The sequence below is a fragment of the Sinocyclocheilus rhinocerous genome, unplaced genomic scaffold, assembly GCF_001515625.1.
Source record: "Sinocyclocheilus rhinocerous isolate Xijiao unplaced genomic scaffold, SAMN03320098_v1.1 scaffold576, whole genome shotgun sequence".
NCBI classification, from domain to species: Eukaryota; Metazoa; Chordata; class Actinopteri; order Cypriniformes; family Cyprinidae; genus Sinocyclocheilus; species Sinocyclocheilus rhinocerous.
In genome coordinates this window covers 3,491,115-3,515,055 of record NW_015662167.1, presented here as the reverse complement: position 1 = coordinate 3,515,055, position 23,941 = coordinate 3,491,115, and the positions used below count along the sequence as shown (strand labels likewise).

Sequence of the window (23,941 nt, the reverse complement as noted above, 5' to 3'; positions counted from 1 at the left end):
TATGGCTCATGTGATCATGTGTTGGCTGGACACTAAAGAAACCTGGGCTGCAGATATTTACAGTTCCAGGAGCCTAAAGTGGTCTTGAGATGCAGGGCCATATGTTTCGCAATATCTGGAGAGGGATACTTGTGCATGCTGGGTCAGCTTGTGAAGTCTATTTGCTTCCATTGTTAATTCTGAATGACAAAATGAATCTCCTCCAGTTGCACCTCACAGTTAATGATGTCATCATGGCAACATGACTGTCAATAATTGAACTCAGGCATTATTTACTCATGCATGTCAACTTTCTTTTTTTCTGTGAAACAAATATTTTGGAGAATATTGTGGGCACTCTTTTCAACTATGAACGTAAATGAGGGAAAGGGTTACAAAAGCATCATGCAAGCATAATTAACCCTATAAAGCCTACTGTATCATTTTTGATGGTTAAATTTATAAGACCTTTTGTGACTATTATTTCATAGGCCAGTCTTTAAAGGGTTAAAGTGGTCCATATAACTCAAGTGCTGTTAAGTCGCCTGAAGCCATACAGTAGCTTTCAGCCTTAAGAATAGGCTGAAAGTTACATTCCAAATGAGCTGTTCTTTTAAATCTGAAATATAAATTTATGTATGAATGGCTTATTTATAGATATCTTTGCATCTTGTGATATTCTGTAATATGAGACAGCATTTCAACAAAGGTAATTATTAACTCATTCCTTTTAAAATGTATAGATGGCTGTATCATTGCTGAGTAATGAAAGACAGTATTAGAAAAAGAAAAAAAAAAGACTCATGTCCAGAGGCAACCTCTCAGATTCAATTTAGCCTATTTGGCAATCCACTGCATTCAGAATATCCCATGTGGAAAATAGTTTTGTTTCTCTCTCTCTCTCTCTCTCTCTCTATCGCTCTTTCCCCGACATTCTATGAAGCGGTCAAATAGATGTTGACAGACTCCTGAGCTTTGGACTAAGACATTTTTAATACAATCCCTGTGACTATGCCTAAATAGCTTGAGACACATAGGGAAATGAAACCTGTGAAGCTCTATGCTGATATATGCATGGTGTGGAGGTTCAAGTGGATGTGAACAATTGTTTTTTTATAGCTTCAGTGCTGTTTTTTAACAAGCTTGGTAAACAACAATTTCCCCTCACAAATTCTTTATAGATACTACAATTATACTTTATAATAATCTGAAACGCTTGGTATCTTGCATGAAAATTGCAACCAAAAAAAAATAAAAAATCCAGAGCTGGCACAGAACATATTGCTTTAATTAGAAACCAGAAATCAAGTTTGGAATATCCATATTTATTCATTAAAACTTTGGAGCCGCAGAAAGAGGGAGAGGTCCTGCCCATCGGTGTGTTTATTAGAGGTTGGAATGGAGATGAAGTTGCTTTCAGTCCCCTTGTTGATAGCTTATTTGCAGCATAACAGAGCAATCTTGTTGTTCCAAACACAAGCTCATACAACTGCATAATCAATGAGCAAAATTCCTAAACTCAAATTCATGAATAAATTAGCGTTCATATCAGTTTCTGCATAGTACACCGTCATTATAGGACTTGAATTTAAAAAAATGCGAAATAGGTAAATTTACACAACAGCACAGCTTGTTAGTACTGCATTGACTTCCACTGCAGCGGTGTTTCAAGCAGGCAAACAGTGGGAACCATGTGGCTGGTCTCACAGAGGTAGTGGTTCTGGCAGAGACCGAGGTCCACGCTGCCAAAGACACCTGCGGGGACTCAAATCTGCACAGTATAGAGCTCTGATCACCTTCCCTCACATTGTTCAATACTCAAGAACCATGTTTCTCACACAGCGCTGGACAAACCTTCACTTCTCATGTGTCTTTAGTGCGTCATTAGTAATTATGACCCCTGCTATGTGCTGTTCCGTGGTACGAGCTCAGGTCAGCTTTTCTATGAAATGAGGAACAATGAGGAAATAATGAGGGAAGGTGCCATGTGAATGTGCGACCAATTCTGAATGATTTATGTAAGGAATAATTAGTTTGTTGCCTTTTTCAGTGGAATGACTTACCATGTCTGTGCTGTATGTAGCCATATACACTGCATTTCAAACATGGTCACAGTTAATACATTTGTTCACACAAAAATGACAATTCTGCATTGTTTTATTCACCTTCATTTTGGTCCAAACTATGTTATTTTATTTTATGTTTCTTTTTTTTAAAATCTGATTTAATGGAAAGATATGACTTCAAAAATGATTTGTTAGGAATCAGGTATCATAACTCTCATTAACTCTAATGTGAATAACATATTAATATTTCAGTCAGTTCTGTACACAAAGCTATTTTATTGACCTTTTAGCATAATTGTTAAAATGTCCTCCTTCGAGTCGTGGTACACGTGTCTTTTAGCTGTGAAATCTTTACTGATTTACTGAAGTAAATGTAAGAGTGACTTTTACATTGAATCAGTTGAATCAGAACAATTATGTTAAAGTGTGAGTATCAAATATGGTACATCAGGCTTTTGCGGAACATTTATTTGTACATCTCTTAAATAATCATTGTAAATAGTTTTATTCATGCTAATTTTGTTCCAAACGATTTTATTTATTTGTTTTTATTTTATTATTTCTGTTTGTATTTTATTTGATTGCAGTGTCAGGAGCCTATTTTTATTTTTTATTTTATTTTTATCATTTTTAAACTATATTGCTTCTGAAGGTTTGGAATATAATGCATTATGTATTTATTTATTTACTTATTTATTCAATCAAAAAATTCTATGTAAAGCTGCCTACCTTGTCTAATCCTCCCAAAGAGTGATTTAAAATTCATTTATTTTTCATTTATAACTGAAGGTCAGCTCCATTGTCCTTTGCTGATAAAATGCTGGACATTTTTTCCCCCTTTAAATCAACATTGACCTTGCAGAGATTATTTCTTATACACACACTGCAGATACACCAACCTACAGACACTTGGCCGGTATTAATGCCAACTGGCACAGTCCCCATCAGTTGGGAAAAGGAACTTCTCAGTACGAGACATCTTGTCATGCTGAAGTTCATGATAAATTATTAAGTGCCTGCATGACAGCAAAGTTTAGGTCAAGATAGAGCCATGTATTTCTGAGGAAGCGGTTAACTAGAGTTTATGAAATGAAAACATGTCCAAGCTGCAATTTTTTCAGGACTCAAAATGGAAATAATACAAAATTATATTTTCCATAGAGATAATGAAGCATTTTTAAGGGCCATTAAGATGTGTTGCATGATGACATTATTTTAAAGAAAATGAAGCATATTTTCCACACACATTACATATTTTGTAATGTGTGTGGGTGTTTTACAGTTGATTTTTATGTAAATCAACTGTATGATTTTTTGTTGACTCTTTTATTCAAAGCAGTATAAATTAAAGCTAGTACAACTACACTACATATGAAATCTATCATTTATATTTTTTATATTTTCATATATTTGTATTTTTATATTTTTTAGATATATTTTTGTATTGATTCTATAAAAGATTTACTTTGAAACAATGTTCATTTAATAATTGCCAGTAAATTTCTCAAATAATTACAAAATTTAAAAGACACTTAACATTTAGTGATATTGGTGATTTAGCACTATCAGATGGGAACAGAACTTGACCTGAATTATGCTGAATAATAACACTGTTGTATTCTGTAGAGTTATGGCTGAATCAAATTCATTCATAATTAACAAATTTTTTAACATAGCCACTGTCATTGGACTGTATTGAATCAACATTGAACACACTCAAGTTGAATAGTGACACTACTGGCATCAGTAGGATTGTTTATAGCTGAACTGAACTTGTTTCATAATCAATGAACTTTACACAGTTATTGAACTGAACTGAATCAACATGGAACAGACTGGAGTTGAACAATGACAGAGTTGCTTTACCGCAGAATTTGCATTTGTCTCTTATTTTCATTGATTCTGAATTGAAAATAAATTGGCAAACAAAATACATCTCTTATACTTCACAAAATTGTGCCTTGCCAAGAAAATCCCATTTATAAACATACTTTTGAAAGACGGCTCTGAAAAATTGCACCATGAGAAAAGGCTCTACTGGCAAGGCTTGTATTTGTTTTGTCATGCTGGCCCTGGAGTGGAAACGTCTAGCCTGTACTCCCCTGCTCTCGACTAGTAAAACTGGGTCTGTGCTCTGGGGCAAGCAAATGGAGCTTTCTGGTGAGTGGAAGCTTTCAGAAAAGCATCATTCTCCATCTGTCTAAATCCTGTGTGGGCCACACCAAGCCTCCTGGCGTGGAGCTCTGAAATATGGAAGTTCAGCTGTACCTCTAAAGCTTTGCTCGCATGTTGACAGGTTGGGGGCTTGGAAGCGTCTGTCATCTGGTGCGCGATGTCACTCCTCCGTACGGCCGCGAGGGGGTTTGCTCATATGGTGTGCGTTACTACAGGACAGTGCTGAGAATTGAATGATGGATCCTGGCTGCTGGGGCCAACTCTCTTTGGCCTCATATAAGTTTATGGTCCCATTTTTTCCCTGGTCAGTAAATCTGGTGATATAAAAAAGGTGTCTGGACCAGATCTTACAACCGTACTGATCAACCAATTTGAACTTCAGAGATGCACAATCAGCTTGTAACACTCCAAAGAGAAAGGAAAACTTGAAATCGCATCATATGACCCCTTTAAAGGAACCAGGGCTCTGTAAATTACCCAGCTGCCTGTAAGGGTTTGAGAGGCCAAATCAGTGCCGATTGTGTTGGGGGCCCCCTGTCAGATAAGCGCCGACTTTAGTGCTACGGGTGCCAGTCGTGGCATTACAGAATCTGCGGCGGGCACTGGGTGCCCATCTGCTGCTCTCTTGCACTCTTTCAGCAAAAACCCTTTTCTTTGTCCCAGCGCTCCGTCGGTTTTCTTCTAAATCCGCTCTCATGTCCCACACGACTCCATTAAAGCCGGTGCGTTCTGAGTCCAAGCCTGCTTTTAGCGGCCGGGGGCTTCAAAGACGACGGGAAAAGTGACAGTTAAAGCCGCCTATACCCATGACGCATCTTATTTCCTATCATTCGCGAGTCGCTATTGTGTGACCAAGCTTAAGTTGAAGAGGCGGGAAGCCGAGAAACAAATTGACCCAGCTCAGAAAAGAAACTTGGAGGAAAGTTTAAGCAGAATTTTATCTGTTTAATGTGACATTTAAATAACAATAGCCGTGGGCCTTGAAGTTCAGTTAGCCGTCAGAGACTTTTGATGAGTCCCAAGTATCTATAGAAGCGGAGCTCGAACAAAAGAGCTGCACAGATGACAGCTTTCACCACAGGGTGATGTGTGAATGAAACCATACGGTGGCAAATGGACGAATGCGTCCAGAAGGGAGCGTGCCCGGGTTCGCATGGAAACCCACATCGCTTAATGGCATCGGTGTGATTAATGAGCTCTATAACTGGTGAACTTGTACAAAGTGACACCGGCATTTGGCACGGTCTGTCAGTCCCATCTCCCACCTGACAGACAAAGTGCATTTTGAAGCCCCTGCAACCTCGCGGAGCTGCAGAGCCCCGCTTTCAACGGCAGGCTGCTCCCTTTCTCCCCTAAGAGGAAGGATAGAGCAACCCCGATAAGAGCTGACAGCACAGTAATGACGAATGCAAATGAAAAGGGCGTGGGGTAAATGCAAATGCTAAAAGCACAATGGACAATGTGATTAAAAAGCGCTCTAGAGCCTTTTATCTCGTGGCGCTGCTCGTCCTGGAAACACAATTTCAAAGGGCTGACTCCGGTCTCTGAGCTTCTCTTCACTGCCTTTTCTTTCCCATAAAGGGATTCAAGCTTTGATAGGTTTTGTAGGCCTGCTGTCTCTCCCAAAGACGGCCCTCCGAGTCTGTGCTTTGGTGACGTATAGTGACAGGTGGCAGAGGAGCCTGCATTGATACAGGCTCAACAAGAGGGTGCGAAGGGATGCTCAAGTACGCATTGAGTGTGTCATTTGAGATCGGGCCATAGCTGGTGCTGCATAAAGGTGGTCGGTTGACATTCACAAGAGTTATTTCAATCTACAGTACTAATGCAATTTGCATGCCTATCTTTGTTAAACAAGATTTAAAAAATAATAAAAATCACTAGTAAATTCTATATTAACATATAATCCAAATAATTTAAATGTAATATTTCAATGTCTTTATTAATTAATTTTGGTAGTAAATTATTGGGGATAATTCACAAACGTTGTGCTTAAAACATGCTCAGTGTTGTTAGAATGTGTCATCCACATCCTCATGTAGTTGTTATACAAAGAAGTTATTTTAACATACTAACTTTGAATGTCTATGTTTGTTGAACTTAAATTTAATTTAAAATTAAATGACTTAAACTAAATTATTAATTTAAATAAAAAAGGAAACCATGTTAAATATTTAAATGTTCATTTTCAATTTCAATTACTTTTAATAATTTCTTTATTAACTAAATATTTTAATGTAGAATGATAGTTTTTTTATGATTTTTATTCAAATATGTTATTTTTAAACATACCAATGTACTGTGAATGTCTGTTAGTTGAACGCAAATTAAATTACTATTTTACTTTTAAAAACATGTGAAAAGTAAAAATCAAATATTAACTTTAATGTAGAATGACAGTTTTTTTTTATTATAAAATTTTTTGGAAGAAATTTGACAATTTTGTGCAGACAAAAATTTTGCTTAATTCTGATAATAAAACTAAACAAGAAGCCACATCATTTATTTTTAAACCTACCAATCCATACCTATCTCTGTCTTCTATTTTGTAATGGCTGTTGTAGTAAACTATATATATATATATATATATATATATACATATTATTATTTTTTTCATCCAAGTCAGTGGATGTATATCAAGAGTGGTGGTGACTTATCACTGGAATGGAGAGTGGATTGCAGATGAGAGCTGTGTAGGAGAGAATATCGCCGCTCTAACAGGATCTACCACTGATGACAACCGCAGCAAACACAAAGCAAAACTCCAGCTCGACAACTTCTCTTTATTAGATACATCCTTGCCGGGAGTTATCTCTTCAAAAAGTGATGGTACATAACTCGATTGCTGGAATATGTTTACCAAATCTGTGGTAGCGTACAATTCACCTACAGGTGTGTTGCCTAAAATATATATATACTGAACAAAATTATAAACGCAACACTTTTGTTTTTGCCCCCATTTTTCATGAGCTGAACTCAAAGATCTAAGACTTTTTCTATGTACACAAAAGGCCTATTTCTCTCAAATATTGTTCACAAATCTGTCTAAATCTGTGTTAGTGAGCACTTCTCCTTTGCCAAGATAATCCATCCACCTCACAGGTGAGGCATATCAAGATGCTGATTAGACAACATGATTATTGCACAGGTGTGCCTTAGGCTGCCCACAATAAAAGGCCACTCTAAAATGTGCAGTTGTATCACACAGCACAATGCCACAGATGTCACAAGTTTTGAGGGAGCGTGCAATTGGCATACTGACTGCAGGAATGTCCACCAGAGCTGTTGCCCGTGAAATGAATGTTCATTTCTCTACCATAAGCCGTCTCCAAAGGCGTTTCAGAGAATTTGGCAGTACATCCAACCGGCCTCACAACCGCAGACCACGTGTAACCACACCAGCCCAGGACCTCCACATCCAGCATCTTCACCTCCAAGATCGTCTGAGACCAGCCACCCGGACAGCTACTGCAACAATCGGTTTGCATAACCAAAGAATTTCTGCACAAACTGTCAGAAACCGTCTCAGGGAAGCTCATCGCTATTTTTCCCCTTGTCAGTGCTCTTTTATTCTTTCATGTTAACTGACGGCAAATCTAAATGATGCACTATTTTAACTTTAATCAACATATACAATTGACCATGACATCCTCACCTCATCTTAAATACAAAAATACTAATCTTAAATGTATTTAAATACAAATTACATTTGATTTTTGCCGAAGGCTTTAAAATACAAAATACAAAATAGTATTTTGTAATTCAAATACGTATTTTAAATACTTTTATCTGAAATACTGCCCATCCCTGATTGGGGGGTCCGGGGGGGTCCTGGCACACCTGTGCAATAATCATGCTGTCTAATCAGCATCTTGATATGCCACACCTGTGAGGTGGATGGATTATCTCGGCAAAGGAGAAGTGCTCACTAACACAGATTTAGACAGATTTGTGAACAATATTTGAGAGAAATAGGCCTTTTGTGTACATAGAAAAAGTCTTAGTCATATATGGCAAGGCCTGTATTTGTTCTGTCATGCTGGCCCAGTGGAAACGTTTAGCTCCAACTTGCCTCAACACACCTGCTACAAAGTTTCTAGTATGTCTAGTAAGAGCTTGATTAGCTGGTTCAGGTGTGTTTAATTGGGGTTGGAGCTAAACTCTGCAGGACACCGGCCCTCCAGGACCGAGCTCGGGCACCCCTGGTCTAGCCTGTACTCCCCTGCTCTCGACTAGTAAAACTACTTAACAAACTTAAAGAGGATCTTGCACACTTTTCATTCCACATATAACATGATTTTAAGTTAAAAAAAAAGAAAAGAAAAAAAAGCTATATACTTGCTGGGCCCTATTTTTGCATTTGCTGTGATTCCAGAAAAAAAAAGTTTACATTTATCTTACTTACATTTTTACTAGCATCTCCATATGTAATTTTTACATTGTGAATAAAATATAAATAAAATTATTGGAGTATGTTTTATAGGAATACTATGTCTTTCTACTTCAGACTTTCATATTTAATTCAATGTGTTGCTTGTTTTTTTTTATAGCCTATGTATTATATATATATATATGCAATTTTTTTAGGTGATATTGTTCGCTGTGGATTGTTTTTATCCCCCCCCTCCCTAAGAATTTGATTAGAAATGCATATTAAATTTAAGATTAGTTTACAAGCTAGTAAAACCAATGCCTTGGATGTTCAATTATCAAGTCCAGACTATGAACTATTCACAGTCACGACCTCTGTATCTCTGACAAGACAAAACAAAAAGTTCATACATCATTTTTTTGTTTACATTGTCAAATTTCAGAGCCATCAAAATGATTATTTGTGTCTTACCTGATGATGGATACAAAGCAGCAGACTGGTTGTCTGCACAGTGTAGGATTTGATTGATATCATGAACTTCTGTGCACTGCAGTGGGACCTTTTTATAGTGTCAGTCAGGGCATCTGAGAAGGCAGTGCTCATTTGCTCATGTACAATATTTGTTTCTTCAGATGCACTTAGACTAGACCAGTAGACTAGTTTAAAGTCAGAGCAGAATCTTGCAGTCTCTCAGAGCAAGTCTCTATGTCTAGGCTGATACTGAATGAAAGTATTTGTTCTGCCTCATTTCAAAGTATGAACAGTTATGTAATTCAAGACTGTGAATAATACATTGCTGCTCAGATTATTTTATGCTAGTGTTTACTTCACAGGGAGGATACATCAAATGATCTCTTGAGAATGAAGCCTTTTTATTTGCCATACCGTAGAGGAGTGTAGAAAAGACCTTGAATGCGTAATCCGCAGTTACAAGTTCTGCATTCATAAGAAGAACACAGCTAGACATATCCTTCTCCAGCACATAATCCTGCTGATATTCAACAGAGTAAAGATCTTCTTACATAAAATTCCATTATTTTAAATTGACCTAATAGTATTACATCAGTAGCTTGGACGTCACACAGCATAGAACAGCAATGCTAAATGCAAATAATAAAATGCAACCATTTAATCATACATAGGGTAGAAAATTAAATAGGCTTATGATCTTTTGAAAGGGATATGGAAATGCTTCCTATACCTTTTGTGTTGTGCGGCCAATCAAACTGCACCGTATTTAGGTGCAAATTCATCTGCCCATTGGTGGAAGCTATCATCCTTGAAAACCATAAAGGAAATATGATGCAAGGTGAAAGAAAATATGACTCAGACTGCGTTAAATACCATTTTAAATTAGGATAAACATGGTTTACACTGGCCGCAATGTTTTCTGTGCAATGAATCAATGGCTGCTGAGAGCATAAAACCATTGAAATCCATTAAAATCCATTGATTTAGAAACCAAGCATTTAAAAAAAAAAAGCTGATATTTATAAATTGGCATTTATACATATACATTTTCTGTCATTCGTGCTGTATATTAAAGGTACTGCATAAAAAGATAAGTTTTTTTCTTAAGGTTACATGCAGTTTAGTACTCACTTTTCATCCCAAGTGGCTCATAATGCATTCATTTCATGGTGAGTCCCTCTGGAGTAACTTGGGCTTAAATGTCAATAGTGATACAAAAGGACTGTATTGTAACTGTCCAATTCCACAAACTCTGTCATTTACTATTAGACCTGAAGCACCTTCCCCCATATTTCTGAATTAGTATGATTTGTGCCAGCTAAATCACAACCATAGTTAGATAATATGATTGCTTGTTGATAAGTGCTCTTTAAAGCAGTTCATTGAATTAATCAGGAAGGTTTTTAATCAAATGCACCAGTGGTTTTGTGTGATTATCTGTCATTACCTTCATTTTACCCCTATTAAAACTGTTGATAAACAGCTTGATGAAGCCTGGTGAGAAACCATTCTGTTGTTGTCTGAGTCAGATGTCTGAAGACCTCTACAAACACTGGTTGAATAGTCTCAGGATGCAAAACAGGACTCAACACAAAACAGGCACCTAGACAATCTATTAGGAAAGTTATGAGTAAACGACTTTCCTTGAAAAAGAGACGGCTTTGACCAGTGTCCCCTGTGTTTTGACCGAGAACCCAATAGATCTTAGTAACAGATGTCAGAGGAAGGCCAGAGGGGATGTAGACCCCTCCTTCCCATGTCTCAAAGGGCCACTAAATGTTTTAATTACCAGGCCAGCGAGATGTGTCTACAGGGAGCTCTCTGCTAAATGTGAGCCCCTGTTCCTCAAGTAAAGAAGAAAAAATAATAATAATGCTGTTATTTTTTAAAGAGAGCACAGTAATGGTGCTTCAGGCTATCGTACTGCAAAAGGAATATGGCTGCTCCCATTAGGATGAATGGTCTGACTGTGTGGCTTATGAGAGGAGGGAAATGGTTCACACACTTTTTCAAAGAGGGGAAAAGGGTTGGAAACATTTATTGTATGCTCTCTTATAAGGAGATATGAAATTCTTTAAACCACTTAAGAGGGGTCCAGAGTCAAGCATCTTAAGAGTGGTTTCAAAACATTCTTTCTAGAAGAGTTTTTTTTAATTATTATTATTATTATTTATTTATTATGTTCAAGTATACTGAAGGTTTTTTTCATGGCTGCCTTAAAAAATAACAAACATCCATACAGTGTAGGAATTTTATTTATTAAATATTTTTATTTGTATTTTTTTACAATTATTTTCACTACTGCGCAGACTCTGGCTCCAAATGACGTAATTTTTGCAAGATGACAGCGGCCATACTAAGATGTTTTCTATAGTGGAAAGAAGTGGAGACACTTTGTCCATCTCTTTTTTTACAGTCTATTGTTCAAACAAATAGAGCAGTTATTTGATAGGATGGCAGTGTTTACATTTTTCAAATGGCCTGCTTAACAGTTGTTTCAGCATATTAAAGGAATATTTTACCCAAAGTGATAATTTTGTAATCATTTACTCACCTTTATGTTGTTCCAAATCTGTACACTTTCTTTTGTGTAAGATGGTGTTGGTTAATGTTTTTATGCAATTACAATAACTGAGGACTGAAGCTTTCAGGCATTTGAAAGGACAAACATGCATCATAAGTGGTCCATATGTCTCTTGCACTATATTTCAGTTCGTCTAAATCCATATGACAGATTTTGTGTGAAGAATATAGTTGCAATGTCTGATTCATGAATGAATTGTTCACTTGACTTAAATCTTTTTAATGAATTCATCTGAATGATTGGTTCATGAATTGGACTGATTCGCTTCAAGAGCTCAACAGTGAGTCAGTGATCTGGAGCATGTGCACTCAACAAAATTCCGGCGTTTCTGATTGGTTATAGCATTCATGAGCTCAGCAGTGTGTGATTGGTTATAATGCGCAATGCTGTAAAAACGTGTGTAACAATTTAGTGGCATTTTTGCACCCAAATTACAATGTGTGTTATGCCTTTAGCAAGCATTTAGCTAAACTGAACTAACCACTCTTTACACAAACATTGTTACAGCAGCTAAAGGCCCATTTCCTATAAAGTTACTGAAATATAATTAAACATTTATTTCCAAATAATGAATAGTTTCCACTATAGATTGGGTACAGCAAAAACATGAAGAAATTATTAATAAATAATTTATTACAATGTGTAAATAGGGTGAATTCAGGTCATTTGGGACACTTTTTGCCATCAAGATGACTGCTCATAAAGGTACTAATGATTAGTAAACGTTTGTAAACATTTACAAATGATGAATAGTTTCCACTTCAGATTGGGTACTGCAAAAAACATTAACAAATAATTAATGATTTGTTAAGATGTGTAACAAACAAAGGCCAAATATGTGACCTTTACAGACTGTGATTATAAGTTAGTGAATAATATGTTAACATGAATGTTTTGTGAAGTGCTTAAAATGACTAACAATTGTAAATGTAAAAAAGAGGATATGAACTGAAGTTTAAAGACATTTGTTAGCGTTCAATAGTACAAATAAGCTTTTAATCATTGTATAATTTCTGTTAATATCATTAGTATATATTTTTTTTAAAGTGCATGATTGTATGAAGTAAGCATTATATAATATTTGTTAATGATTTATTTTATGAACAAAAAATTGCATGTGGTCGCAACAGCAGTGATTATTTTCCAACTTGATCATTTGAGAATAAAAACGACTCGGTCTTGTTTTTACAAATATATCATCTTTTTTAGCTTTTTCTTTGAGTATGACATTGAAACTTGACAAAGTAAGACCGATGGGGAAACAAGCTTTGTGTGAAGAAACTGACAAAACGGCCTTCTCTTCGAAAATAATGTTTTTTTTTCCCTCAGTGCACAAAATTCCCAAAAACACTCAAGAACCTTGATAGTGTAATCAAATTGAGTGTGAAAAAGCTGTAATTCCATCGCATCGAGCAACATTCCTAAGACGTTAAAGGATTGAACAAGGTATTGTTGTGTGCCAAGCATGACAGTTAGTCCCATCCGCAATATCAAGTGACAGCATATCATTCTCCAATTTAGGACAAGTCTCAGTTTCCCAGAGAGCTAATAGTGTTCGCTAAGGTTAATTTCCTTCCATACATCTGCCATCAATAAGCAATTAGGTGCTGAGGAAACAAAAGCTCTCAAACCTTCACACATTCCTCCATCCCTTTTGTTTTAATCAATTAATTTCAATTGCACATTTATTGGCGAGTAGCACATGGATTTAGACTTAAAGTGACACTTGGAAAAAAACTTTATTACCCTTGGCCTCCTGATACGCCATCTTTTTTCTTCCTCTGCCTGCTTAGTATGCAAGCGTTATTGATCAAGTGATTCACAGCAGATGTTCTGAAGGGCTCTTTTTAAAAGAATAGTTCCCTTAAAAATGAAAACACTGTCAAACATGTATGACGAAGAACTCAAAAAAAGCACCATAAAAGTATCATAAATTATATATTCCAAGTCTTATGAAAACATGCAATAGTTTTGTGTGAGAAACCAACCAAAAATTAAATTAAGTTGTAATTTACCGAATATCTCTTGCACATTCACAAACTAATGAGAAAAATTCCCTATTTGGTTCAACTCAATAGCTATGTTTCCATCACCCTATTTTAATGCGCATTTTGAAGTATCGCATGAGAAACGAGTGATGGAAACGCCAAATTCCGAATAAAAATCCCTTAATTTCCAAAAACGTTTTTACGCTCGCTTGTGGTTTTTGACTTGAGGTGGCGAAAAAGGGTCAATGTGAATAATGGGAGATGGAAATGCATTTTGCAAATAAATTCCTCCAAGCACATCAAAAAAGTCATGTGACTTTGTGCTATGGGACGGCAAATCCTGACTAACCAACGGACTGATCTCATTCCACAGCATCTGAAATGTTGTTATGGTCATTCAGAAATGCCCGAGCAAAGTCTGTCATCAAAGTATTTCTGTATTATTGCCTGTATAATTACACGACTGCGTTCCCAAACAGCAGTATCCACCTCCGAAAGCAATGACTGCATTCATTGTGTTTCGTCTGCTCACTTTGAGGCGCAAGTAATTTATTATATATGAAAATTATTATAGTCAGTAGCTTCTCCTACTTTTCTTAGTGATTTATAGTGTCAGTTTATCAGCAAGTGACTATTCTGTTGTTGTCTTTGACTCGTTGGATGGAAACGGTGCTTGTTCGCAAATGCTTATTCCAATTTTGCGCATAAGTTAAATTCGCAACTTTGGATGGAAAACCGGCTAATGACTCGCTGATCTGGTGCCAGTGGTTTACAGCTCATTGGAAGGGGCAACTAACAGTGAATAACAATTAAATTGTCAGTCTTTAATCTTCAAAACACTTGAAATATAGTCATGTAGAGCACTTTGATTTTAATTGTATAATACTTTTATGATGTTTTTGCATCCTTTTTGAAGCTCAAAAGCTAATTGCATGGAAAAAAAGCGACCTTTCTTCCTTTTGAGTTCCACGGAAGAAAGTAAGTCATACGTGTTTGGAATGACATAAGGGTGAATAAATGCCATAATTTTCATTTTTGGGTGAACTAACTCTTGAATGCTCTGCTGATATCACATGCCTTTTGTCCTCCTTTCAACATGCAAAAAGCTGAAGACAGGTCTAAACTAAGCAGAAGCAACATCCAATTGTCTCAGCAGGGTGTGAAAGGGAATTTGCAGGAAGTGTTTTATGTGGTAATGCAGCTGCCTGAATAGTCAATGCCCACCTACGCTGGCGCATTGACAGAGGATCATAAATCGCTCGGTGCTAGTAAAAAATGCAGATGTGATAAACCCCCACACCCCTTTTCATCCCTGAACAGCTGATAAAGTCAGCTCGTTCCAGCTGACAGGTAGGCTTAAATAAAGGCCATTCAAATGGAGAACTGGGAAGGGCTTTGTTTTCAAGCCTTCCAGCCTCATATCCTTCCTACATTAAGCACCAGGAAGTCCGTCTTCGTCTGGCCCATGGATCCCCACAGGCGGTCAAGACATGCGCTTCTGCTTTTCCGATGTCATGTCACGCTCATATGGCTCCCCAGTGGAGCTTGGCAGGAGTTGGTTGATATTATATGCATAAAGCTTCCCACATCGTCTTAAACAACTTGGGTTTCGCACACACAGCCTTTATGACGATGCTTTTTTATGTTTCAGATAGCTGCTGGAATGCCGAGCACTATAACAGCACCCCCAGGACCGCACATTTGCGATTCTGCATCGTAGGTGGTTGTATCTCATTTCACTGCGAGGGGTCAGAGTCTTCGCAGACTAAGAAATCCAGTGCTGAAACTCCCTGTGGCCCTGCCACGATCCTCTCATCTTCCAGACTTCCGTTTCCTTCCTCTTTCGCCTTAAGAGTTCTCTGTATAATATTGCTTCTTTACTGGCCCATATGAGAAGTCGGGCTCTGATTGACAGAATAAAGCAATGCTGACATGCTCCAAAACCCCCAGCCATGCACCACTACATCTCCACTTGAAAGTGCATTGGTTATACACTGTATTTCAGAATATGTTTCAAAGACCAAAGATTGTTAAAGCTAGTATGGAGATTTAGCATTCAGATGTTTAATAGGGAATAACTATGCATGTCATTACGAAGAAAATGCTGCTCAGATTGATGAACGTGGAAAGTGTCCCAGAATGTCTTATAGATGTCCTTTTCTATTCCACAGCTCCACCCAACAACATCTCAGTTGTGGCAGAGAACACGCCAGCACCGTTCAGCCGCTACCAGGCCCAGAACCTTACTCTGGTCTGCACTGCCAAAGGAGGCAAACCAGCTCCATCGGTGAGTCCCAGCCAGTTTTATGCACAAATACATGCTGTTTATACTGTAAATAGGCATCATTTCCAGTCATTACAGATGTCCCTAAGTCTTTTTTTTTTTTTTTTTGCCATGGTCAATTTTGTCCCCACTACTTTATGAAATAGCTCACAGCAGGGATGTGTCTAATACAGAGGAGGCATCTCCAATTGTCGAGCGGCAGTTTCTTTCATGCGTGTTATAATGAGGGGAGTTCTGGAATTTGTTATTTTTATTGTTTTGCTAGTTTTCTTTTTTTTTTTCAGCTTACTACTGCATCCATTACCCATAAACCAAAATGCATGACAATGTGTCTCCACTCATAATGTACAAAATATGTCAAATTTCTTGGAATGTTTCTTCAGTACTATTTTAGAGTGATTGCTCCTTCATATCACTTTGTCCTGGTAAATATCAAGTCATTGTGCTTTTACTTGTTCAATTGTGTGTTTTTGTTGTTGTTTTTTGGACAATTCCAGTCTTAATGTTTACATTTCACTTGACTTGTAAATGAGCAAATCCTCTATTACAGACTTGATTTTGTGATCCCATTGACTTTTTCATCAAAACAGAACAAGAAGACTTTTTTGTATGTATTTTGTTGTACGTTATTTGTTGTTCCTGCATATTTTATGGGCCAGTTGGAGTACTTTTTTAGTTCTTTTTATTTGTTTGTTCATTTTGATTCACTGTTTGTTCAGTGATTGTGTCTAGGGTAGAGTGCAAAGGCCTTGTAACTGTTTGATGTGAATATTTTCATTGAAGTCAGTGGGGTTTCTGCGGCACACCCACCTCAACCTCATGCACACCATCCACACAAGCTCCGCTTGAGTTCAGCCAGTGGTTTGTAAAAAATCCCTCCAGCCCATTAATCATGCTCTGTGGGCGCAGCGTAATGTATTCCGGATCTATCTTGCCCCCATCTCCAGCAATTAAGGGCCCAGTGTGATAGGCATGTGGTGTGAAAATGATGTCCACCACCCCACCTGAAGAGTCACATTGCCGAGCAAAAGGCTGACCAGCTCTGGCCTCCATTAGCACACAACCCATGAGTGCAAGTCTCAAGGAGAGCTCACCCCACTGCTCCGCCCCTCATTACCAGCCAATCCACTGCCATTCATTCACACAAGACAGTCTCCGCTTCATCAGTGTAGGCTGCACGCTCCTCATCAAACTCCTAGGTAGACCCGCTAATGCAGACGAGCAACGGGAGCCCAGAAACAGCGCTTAAATTAGAGCTGAAAAGATCTTAGTCAAAGGTTCCTGGATGTCTGGGAGGCTGATGAGGCTCTTGCGATAATATTTTTCAAAAGAGTTTCAGATCTGGGCTGGTGGTTGAATGTGGCTTGATTTGTGTCATGCTCAATAGTCGGTTCTTTTGGTTGTGTGTAGTCAACTTATTCAGAGATATAAAGGTTGATTCTCTCTTGCACTGTTTGAGAGTATTTCAATAGCCTGTGAATATATTTGGAAACTATTTTTTTTTTTTACTTTTACTGTTAAAAAGACAGTTGTTGGAATACAGTATGTGTATGTGTGTTTTTAACATAGCTGTAATTGAGATCTTCCTGATTGTTTTGTAAATTGTAAATATATAAAAATGTATGGCATGTGCACAGTCAAAATAACACACACAAAATAGAAAATATTATTAATCATATTTTTTTTTAAATGTAAAAAAAAAAAATATGTAAACATTTATATTAAAAAGAATAAGAAGAATGATATACTCCAAAATATGTCTAAAAGATTAACTTTGTCCGCAGCCATTGATTCAGTGTTACACAATCCTTCAGAAATCATTCTAATATGTTGATTTGCAGCTCAAGAAACCTTTGAATTATTATTATTATTATTATTATTATTATCGTCATAATCTTCTGTGTTGAAAACAGTTCTGCTTATTTTTTTGTGTAAATCATCTTGTGGTTTTAAAAGATTTATTTGATGAATAGAAAGCAAAAGAAGCATTTATTTAAAATAGAAATCTTTTTTATCAATGTAAATGTATTTACTGTCAATTATGCGGAATTAAATTATTGATTTATTTAAAAAATGAAAAATAAAGACAGCTTAAAACATAATTCTGACCCCAAACTTTTGAACAGTAGTGTATGTATAAGTTTGCTTGCGTAAAATTGCATGAGAGAATTTTATTGTTTTTAACATTAATGTTCATAGTCAGTTGGGCTATGAAAATAAGATTATTATCATCTTTTTTACATTTATGTCCTCATCAAAACAAAAGCATTTGAAGGTTGTACCATACAGGATAGTACTTAATTAAGTTAATTAAGTATATAGTTTTTTTGTGGTAATGAAGTATGTGGTTGAGAAATAGGGAAAGGGAGGAGTACTTTTATGCATTTTGATAAGACTCTAAAATTCATTCAGAATGTCTCGATGGGACTAGAGCTAGATGGGTAAAATGTTTTGCCAAATTATATTACATCTCATGTGGATTACTGCCTCTATTCTATGTTCAAACCTTAGAAGCGCTTCAAAACAGTGTTTTGAAATTAATTGTATTCAGGAAATAATTTGGTATCTTTGGACCTGAACCTGTCCCATTAAGGGAGAACAATGATGCCAAAGTCACCTTGTAATACTGTAAACAGACAAACACATACTAGAACACTTGGGACATTATTTGGTTATTTACTAGTGAAGTCTCCAGACACTTAGACCTAGATACTATTTTCAATCCAATACCAAGCAATATTCTGATCTGGATAAAGACAAGGAGTGATGAAAATAACCTGGAATTTTTAAATAAATAAATAAATCAGGAAACCAAATATAAAATGCAATCTTAATGCTTTTAAGAGAATGAGAAAGCTTACAGTAGTCACTAAACAAGTTTTAAAACCAAACCAAAACAAATATTTCTCTTGTGTTGCAGGACATTTATTCACTTATTTGCCTCTTGCTTCACTAAGCCTACAAATAAAAGAATGTTATTCTCAACAGATACTGCTGTGCTCCAGGGCAGCAGCATTGGACTGAATTTCTCTTCTGCAACTTCAAATGCCTTTCTTCTTTACTGTCTTATGATTCATCTCATTTGGGCTTTTCTGGTGTCACTGCCTTATGGCTTTCTTCTATATCATCTGAAACATTCCCTATTTTCTTTTTCATGCGTTCACTCTCCTTTTTTTAACAATCTTTAGTAAGTCAAATCAATGCCATGGCTTTGCAGTTTAACACCCTCTTGAAATCAATTTAACAGCCACCATGCATAGCTTGGGGTTCAAAACATTGTATCATTCCCACAGTGAGCTGTGCACCCGGCATGTTCATCATCTCGCTGATTTTGGAAAAGGCTGTCTTTATTTTGTCACCGTTCAGCTCTTTTCAGACAATTTTGTCTTTCATCAGGCTGACAAAATTCTTCCGGCAGATTTGGATGTTGAATTTAAAGGGATAGTACACCCAAATATGAAATTCTATCATTATTTTCACACTCTGGTGTTACTCCAAACCTGTTATATATAATCAATAAGATGTTAAGTTCCACAAATGACAAAAAGCAAAACTTAAGCAAGCCAATCAGTCTGATTTGAGAACTGGATGAGTTGCAACAATTTTCATCTCAGTGAATAACTTGCATTTCAGTCTTTTCCTCACACAGCTGTGGGGATTTTTTTGTTTTTGTTTTTGTGTGTGTGTTTTGTTTTGTTTTGTTTTGGTCTGTTGTGATTTGGGGGGGAGGGCGTTGATGGTCCTGAACATTATTATGTAGGCCTACCTATGCAGCATCATATGTTTTGATTACTGATGCAATTGTAGACTCGGTTTACTAAAAGTTATTTTTACCTTTATTCTATCATATTATATTAAGGTTTCTGATAATAGAGAGGTTAATGAGGTAAAATGAGTAGCATTCAACCACCATGAGGCAATCTCACCCTTAGATAAAATATAATTGCTTTCTCTAGTCTAGGCCACTGATATGACTCATGTGAATGTACATCATTTAAATCGTATTTGTCCAAAATATTCTTTGTGCATTTTGTTTGGGAGTCACATGTCCGATGGGCCTCAAGGGAGGTTTCTTGTCTTTAAATAGCCTACCATGAAGAGCAGCATTCGAAAAACAGCAGTCCATCAACTGACAGACCAGGCTGGTGTATCCTCTGCACAATCTGGTGCTGATTGAAAGAGAGCTAGATAATCATCCCCCATATTATCCGTCATTAAGTCCGTTCGGCTCTCACTCCTGCTTTGTAACAGCAGAAGTAAGGCCATCATCTCTTTGACACTCCAGTGATTAAATATGACAATTTTAGGAAGTAGAAAAGGAACATCCACTATTGTCAAGTCTCTAAATGAGCTTTCCACTCAAAATAGAGCACTTGGCAATAAACTGTATGCTGGAGCTTTCATTAGCGTCCATTCACAGGCAAACCATTCTGCTGGCGGCGTGAAGCATTGTGCTCTGGCGAGCATGCGGAATTACATCGCTGTTTGTTTGCTGCACTCATTCAAATTCGCAGAGATGCGGGCGCACACATGCTTTTTTGTGCACATCCATTGTACAAAGCGTGTTGGAACACCGGTCCAAGGCTCACATTTTTTGTAGATTTTTTGTAAAAAAAATTTAATTTGTACACTTTTATGCTTTGCAACATTTGGGTATAAGTGACATTTATTAACTTAAACATTTATTTAGCTAATCAGTAATGTTTTGCCGCATGTGTATGTGTGCGTTGTGTATATACACACACACACAGACACACACACACACACACAGACCTGTATTGCATAATTTTGTACCTGTATTGTACCTTATACCTGTATTGCATATTTTTGCAAATTACTATTGCAAATTTACTTTATAGAGTAAATAATTGACTTAAAAATACATCACCTTTCAAATTGTTTGGTTTCATTTAATTAGCATATTAGAATGATTTCTGAAGGACCATGTGACGCTGAAGACTGAAATGTCTTCTGGATGGCTGATGAAAACTCAGCTTTGCCATCACAGGAATAAATTACATTTTAAAATATATTAAAATAGAAAACAGTTGCAAGGTAATAACATTTCACACTAGTACTGTTTTCACCGTTTTCATTTTTTCTCTCTCTCCTTTTATTAGAGTGAAAATATTACTACTGCTCTGATCGGCAAGCAAAAGCCTTGGAGAAAAAACAATTAGTGGGTAACAACTATCGTAGTTTACTATTTCACTGAATGTTTATCCAAAGCAACTTACTGTACATTTCTTACAGTGCCAGTCCCCCTGGGGGGTTTATGCAACCTCGATATAGTGTGTTTACATGGAAAGCGGGATCAAGACCTGAAACTGGGGGGGGGGGGGGGTTCTTTCCTTTGTAATGTTGTGCGTCTAAGGACTGCCAAAAACACTTCAAGGGAACTGAACTACATGATATTTTGGCTTATTTCAGCACTTACTGTATTATTGTGCAATATATCTTGCTTGGATAGACTCTACATTGACTGCTGTGTAATTACTCCCCTTACTAAGGCGTGAGACACGAGTGCTTGCGTTCATGCGGAACTATTTCGGGTAGTGTGGGAGTTAGACGTGTGACAGCCCGGCATCTGCCTAAAAATGACTTTAGAAACTCTGCTTTTCCCCAGACAACAACCAATCAAGGACAGCCATCAACAGCGTGCCAAACATGTCTAATATCTAATTTGTATCGACGGAAATGAGCATTGTGACTACGGCTATAGATACAAGCCAATTATTGAATGCACATTAGAGAGAAATTAATATAAGGACAATTGATTATCCCCTGTGAAAAGAAACAATGGCCTTTTCCTGCTCATTGTGTGATAAGTCATTACCAGTAATAAGAAATGCTCTGCTGAAATGATTAATGGCGCTTACCGTAATGTAGTTATTATAACATACCAGTTGGACATTGTGGGACATGTTTAAGCAATTTTAAACAAAACTTAAGCGCATGTCGACTCACATTTCTTTAGAAAAATGTTGGTGAGAGCATACATGTTTGAGACTGTGTTAAAGTAAAAACTCAAGTATGCCATCCGCAAAACACAAAAACTGAATTATGTTCAAACAGGTCAAAATTCAGGGAGCTGTATTACAGTATGAATAATTGAAGATAGCGTGTTTGCAAAGAACAAGGCTGGGAATGAGTTGAGCATGTTGTGTGACCGTTACCTTGGTGATTAGCATGGCTATGAATAGGAGTTCTGTACACTATTTGCAGAGGCAGACTACCTCTCTCTCAGATCTAACCCAGATTGTGGCAGAGGATTTATAGCGCCACATGCTGGCGACATAAAGGTACTGCAAGAAATTTGGCACATAAACCAGAGATAAGAGACTCTAACATAACATTCATTAACCCAAGATAGAATTAATAGAAATATATTTAGAGTTATATATATATATATATATATATATATATATATATAAAATATAATAGAGTTCGGCTAGACATTGTTTACTTTTGTATGATAAACCAAGGCTCACATTTTTTGTAGATTTTTTGTAAAAAAAATTTAATTTGTACACTTTTATGCTTTGCAACATTTGGGTATAAGTGACATTTATTAACTTAAACATTTATTTAGCTAATCAGTAATGTTTTGCCGCATGTGTATGTGTGCGTTGTGTATATACACACACACACAGACACACACACACACACACAGACCTGTATTGCATAATTTTGTACCTGTATTGTACCTTATACCTGTATTGCATATTTTTGCAAATTACTATTGCAAATTTACTTTATAGAGTAAATAATTGACTTAAAAATACATCACCTTTCAAATTGTTTGGTTTCATTTAATTAGCATATTAGAATGATTTCTGAAGGACCATGTGACGCTGAAGACTGAAATGTCTTCTGGATGGCTGATGAAAACTCAGCTTTGCCATCACAGGAATAAATTACATTTTAAAATATATTAAAATAGAAAACAGTTGCAAGGTAATAACATTTCACACTAGTACTGTTTTCACCGTTTTCATTTTTTCTCTCTCTCCTTTTATTAGAGTGAAAATATTACTACTGCTCTGATCGGCAAGCAAAAGCCTTGGAGAAAAAACAATTAGTGGGTAACAACTATCGTAGTTTACTATTTCACTGAATGTTTATCCAAAGCAACTTACTGTACATTTCTTACAGTGCCAGTCCCCCTGGGGGGTTTATGCAACCTCGATATAGTGTGTTTACATGGAAAGCGGGAATGTGATAAACTGTGGCGTTGATGCTACAAAAGACAAAGACAGAAGCTATGCATGCTCAGAAAACTCCCTCATGCGGCTTTGTTTGACTAAGTAAAACCGAGGCCTATAGATCCTCCATTCATTGCGAGTGAACTAGCCTCTTTTCAGCCGTACCATGAGTTATTGCATTGTCCTTTCTAAATGGCTCTGTAGTCAAGGCATTGTTTTGTTATCTCACACAACCACTAATATTAGGCATTAGCTGCTGTTTGGAGCCTTAGCTATTAGCATGAGGGTTCCACTATGCATCTGCTTTGTCTGCTCTTCCCCGTGGCTGCAGGCACAAATAGTGAGATAATGCAAGTAAAAGCCACAGCGTGGTATACACTGTTAACCCCTCTCAGCAGCCAAGATAAAGTGTGTACTTTAAGAGCACATTAGCTGCAAAAACAGTCCTCGCATAGAGGGAAATAGCGCTGTCCCTTACAAGCCTCTCTCGCTTCGTCGTTCTCTGAATTCTTGTGACATTGCTAGCAGGAAACAAGACTTCTCAAGGACGTGAGCTTAATTCACCCTTGTTACATTATGTTTATTTACCCAACAGAGTGCGGGGGCATTAATGTTGAGATCAAATCAAAGCCAGACAAAGCCACACACACATACAGTAAAGAAAGGGCAAAAAAAGGGCTACAGTGCAAGGAAAGGTCTTGTGTAATGCAATGAAACTTTGATCTTGTGCAAACAGAATTGAAAGTGTCCAGAGGTCCCAGAATGGACAAGCAGATTATATATATATATATATATATATATTAAAAAAAAAAAAAAA

The 23,941-nt window shown here is 36.9% G+C and overlaps 1 protein-coding gene across 2 annotated transcripts in view; it reads left to right on the top strand.

Moving 5' to 3' along the window:
- LOC107727841 (immunoglobulin superfamily member 21-like) overlaps positions 1 to 23,941 on the top strand; it is a 205,770-nt gene that overhangs the window by 162,607 nt on the left and 19,222 nt on the right. For both annotated transcript variants that reach the window (XM_016537856.1, XM_016537855.1), the window contains exon 5: positions 15,807 to 15,922. In XM_016537856.1, coding sequence (XP_016393342.1) covers positions 15,807 to 15,922 — 116 coding nt within the window. The remainder of the gene's footprint in view (positions 1 to 15,806; positions 15,923 to 23,941) is intronic.